Source organism: Pinus tabuliformis, chromosome 8 (genome assembly GCF_031772625.1).
Source record: "Pinus tabuliformis cultivar Carrire ecotype Pingquan chromosome 8, CPIR1, whole genome shotgun sequence".
NCBI classification, from domain to species: domain Eukaryota; kingdom Viridiplantae; phylum Streptophyta; class Pinopsida; order Pinales; family Pinaceae; genus Pinus; species Pinus tabuliformis.
This window is the reverse complement of record NC_142294.1, coordinates 1,125,002,409-1,125,005,782: the sequence shown is the minus strand read 5'-3', so window position 1 is coordinate 1,125,005,782 and position 3,374 is coordinate 1,125,002,409. Positions and strand designations below refer to the sequence as shown.

At 43.7% G+C, this 3,374-nt stretch overlaps 1 protein-coding gene across 1 annotated transcript; it reads left to right on the top strand.

The window, feature by feature from the left end:
* Positions 1–434: 434 nt before the first annotated feature.
* LOC149239302 (uncharacterized) lies at positions 435–2,167 on the top strand. The gene is made up of 3 exons (XM_089369822.1): positions 435–701; positions 787–800; positions 1,282–2,167. Exons 1-3 carry the CDS (start codon positions 435–437, stop codon positions 2,165–2,167), a joined length of 1,167 nt encoding a protein of 388 aa, XP_089225948.1.
* Positions 2,168–3,374: the final 1,207 nt, after the last annotated feature.

The following is a 3,374-nucleotide window of genomic DNA, read 5'->3' as shown; positions in this document are numbered from 1 at the left end:
CAATGGCTGGGTCTAATCCCCCCCAACCAGATTTGGAAGACTATGAAAAGCTGTTTGCATCTCTTATCCCTGAGAATGCATCAACAAGAATCTGTCCATCTGCGACAAAGTTTGTCAAGAAACTAGATGAAATCCCTGAAGTTTCTCTTCCTCCTTCCCTCCCGAGGAAGGCAGCAATCGCCTTAGCCGAAAGAGGCCTTGTTGGCTAGTTCACTGGCCTCTGGCCCTCACCCAGATCAGTCCAAAAATGGGTAGAATGCAACTGGAACGCGATGATACAAGGAAAAATAACTATCAGATTCTGTGGAAGGGGATTCTACACCTTTCTGTTTGAATCAAAAGAGGATAGGAACCTCATCTTTAGAAATGACCCTTATTTCATGGACTCAAGAGGCCTCTATCTGAACAGATGGTCTCCAGACTTTGACCCGGAAATGGACATCCCAAACGCAGTCCTGGTTTGGGTTCACCTGCCTCATTTGCCGCTCCACTGCTGGGGAGATGAATTAGTAAAGGCTATTGGGAACGCAGTCTGCAAATACATTGACAGATCTGAGCCAAAGGAGAATATGCATGTGTGTGCAAGGATATGCGTTGAAGTCGATCTCGGGAAAGGCCTGCCGGAAGCCATCAAGATCAAGGTAGACCAATGGACACACATCCAACAGCTAGACTACGAGCCACTGCCCTTCAAATGCAAGGTATGTCACGAATATGGACATTTCGCAAATAGATGTAGCAAGTCAAAATTAAATGAGTCTAATGGTAATGCCGAAATCTCTGAAGGTTCCTGGGAACAGGTTAAAAAGAAAAAATCCACCCCCTCTCAAGGACCAAGCTCCAAGCCTCTTCCGAAAATCCCCTCCCCTCCTCCTCCTCCCCCCTCCAGTTCAGCCCCTCCCTTCCCCTCTTCCTCTAACCCTTTTGAATCCCTGTCAGTTGAAGATCCCATATCCCCCCCCTCTCCCCGAGACACTGCCCTCGCAGTCATCTCCTCCCCCTCGAAACCCCCGCCCTCTCCCCCCCAAACCATTGAGCGAATCCTCACTCGAAACAAATCGAAAGAAGCTAGCCTCCCCTCTGACCCTCCAAGAAAAGCAGGCAGGCAGTCAAACAAAGAAATCAAAGATGAAACAACAGCGAAAGAAATGGCCACCGGAACCCAGCAACCAATGGACACATATCTAGACAGACAAAAAGGAAGTGGAGAAAAATTAAAGGAGAGGAGTGGGAACCACTTAAAAATTGGTAAATGATGATAGTGGTCTCTTGGAATTGCAGGGGGTTGGGCTCCTCCTTAAAAGCAAATGCAGTCCGGGATATAATTAATCAGGAGCAACCAGACCTTCTCCTCATCCAGGAGACCAAAATTTCTGAGCACGATTTCCAAAAGCATATCAAAAGATACAAAAATTTTACAGGTACAGCAATTGGTGCAGCAGGTGCATCAGGAGGTATAGGAACTCTATGGAATAAGAACAAATGGGACCCCATCAATCTAAATTCTTGCAATTGGTGGGTAAGAACAGACCTTAAAAACAAAATTTCAAAAGAAGTTTACACTATATATAACATCTATGCTCCGAATCACTACAGGGATAAAGCTCTTTGCTGGGATTCATTAACCTCAGATTTACAGTCCGCTCAAGACAGGAACATTTTTCTGGGAGGAGATCTGAATCTAATTAGAAATGCTGAGGAAAAACTAGGCGGGAACTTCCACGCGGACCCTTCAAGAGATTCGCTGGAATCAATAATCCAGAACCACAATCTTATTGACATTCCTCCTTATAACGGGAAATTTACGTGGAGTAACAAAAGAATTGGCATCCACAACATCAAAGAGAGATTAGACAGAATTCTTGTTCATGAAAGAATAGTTGCAGGCTTTTCCTCTATCAAAAATAAAATTATTCAAGCCTCGGCCTCAGACCATAAACCAGTGGTCATGACTCTGGATAAGGGAAGAAATATGGGGCCTCTCCCCTTTAAATACAATAAAACCTGGGACGCTAAAGAAGACTTCCGCAACCTTATTCAATATCAGTGGGCTAAGGAAGTCATTGGCTCGCCCCATTACATTTGGGAAACTAAACTAAAGTCTTTAAGAACAACCATAAAGCAGTGGGCAAGAGAAAACGCAGCTATGGAAAATAAAAAAAAGTAGATCTTCATAAGCAGTTGGAGTAGTGGAACCAGGAAAAAGAGAATACTCAATACACAAAGGAGGATCAAATACAAGAAAATGAAATGTACAAGGATCTTTATAGACAAAACAGAGTGGAGGAAGAAGAACAAAGGCAGAAATCGAGGTGTTTATGGCTAAAGGCTGGAGATAAAAACACCTCCTTCTTCCACAACAATGTAAAGCTCAGACGCGCTGGAAATCAAATCGACAAAATCATGGCAGAGGAGAAAGAGATCAGTGAGCAAGAAGAAATAAAAGAGGCAACACTCAGACATTTCCAATCTTTATTATCAGCAGGCTCCCAATCTTCGGATAGCACGGACTTCCTCAGACCAATTGAGAGCAAAATTTCAGATTTGCAAAACAGCGAACTAGACAAGGATGTTTCAGAGGAGGAAATAAGGTTGGCAACCTTCAGCATGCAACCGGACAAGGCCCCGGGTCCAGACGGTTTCACTGTCGCCTTCTTCAGAAATCACTGGGACACAATAAAAAAAGATTATGTAAGGATGGTAAAAAATGTTTTCAAAAACTGCAAGATGGGGGAAAATACTAAATCCTCACACCTCGCCCTCATTCCCAAGGACCTTAATCCCCTCTCCTTTGATCGGTTTAGGCCTATTTCCCTATGCAATGTATCTTACAAGATAGTCACTAAAATCCTAGCCAACAGGCTTAAAAAGCTCCTCCCTCACCTCATTTCTGAGAACCAATGGGGATTTGTCCCTCATAGACAAATCACGGACAACGTCATTTTGATTCAGGAGGCAATCCATAGCAACATCAATAGGAAAGAAAGAGGTATGATCATCAAATTAGACATGGCAAATGCATTTGACAGGGTTGATCATCACTTCCTGACAGAAGTCCTCAGAAAATTTGGGATCTCCAACAAATTCATAAGCATCATTATGGAGTGCATCTCTAACCCCTGGACTGCTCCCTTGATCAATGGTCATCCGAGCAGCTACTTCAGAAGCTCTAGGGGACTGAGGCAAGGCTGCCCTCTCTCTCCTTTTTTATACATCATAATGGCGGAAACCTTGAGCATTCATTTAGAAAAACTTCGCAAGCAAAAGGAGATCACCGGGATTAGTATAGAAAGAGGGATTAAAGAAATTAATCATTCACTTTTTGCGGATGACACCTTACTAATCGGGGGAGCCTCAAGTTTGATGGCAAAAAG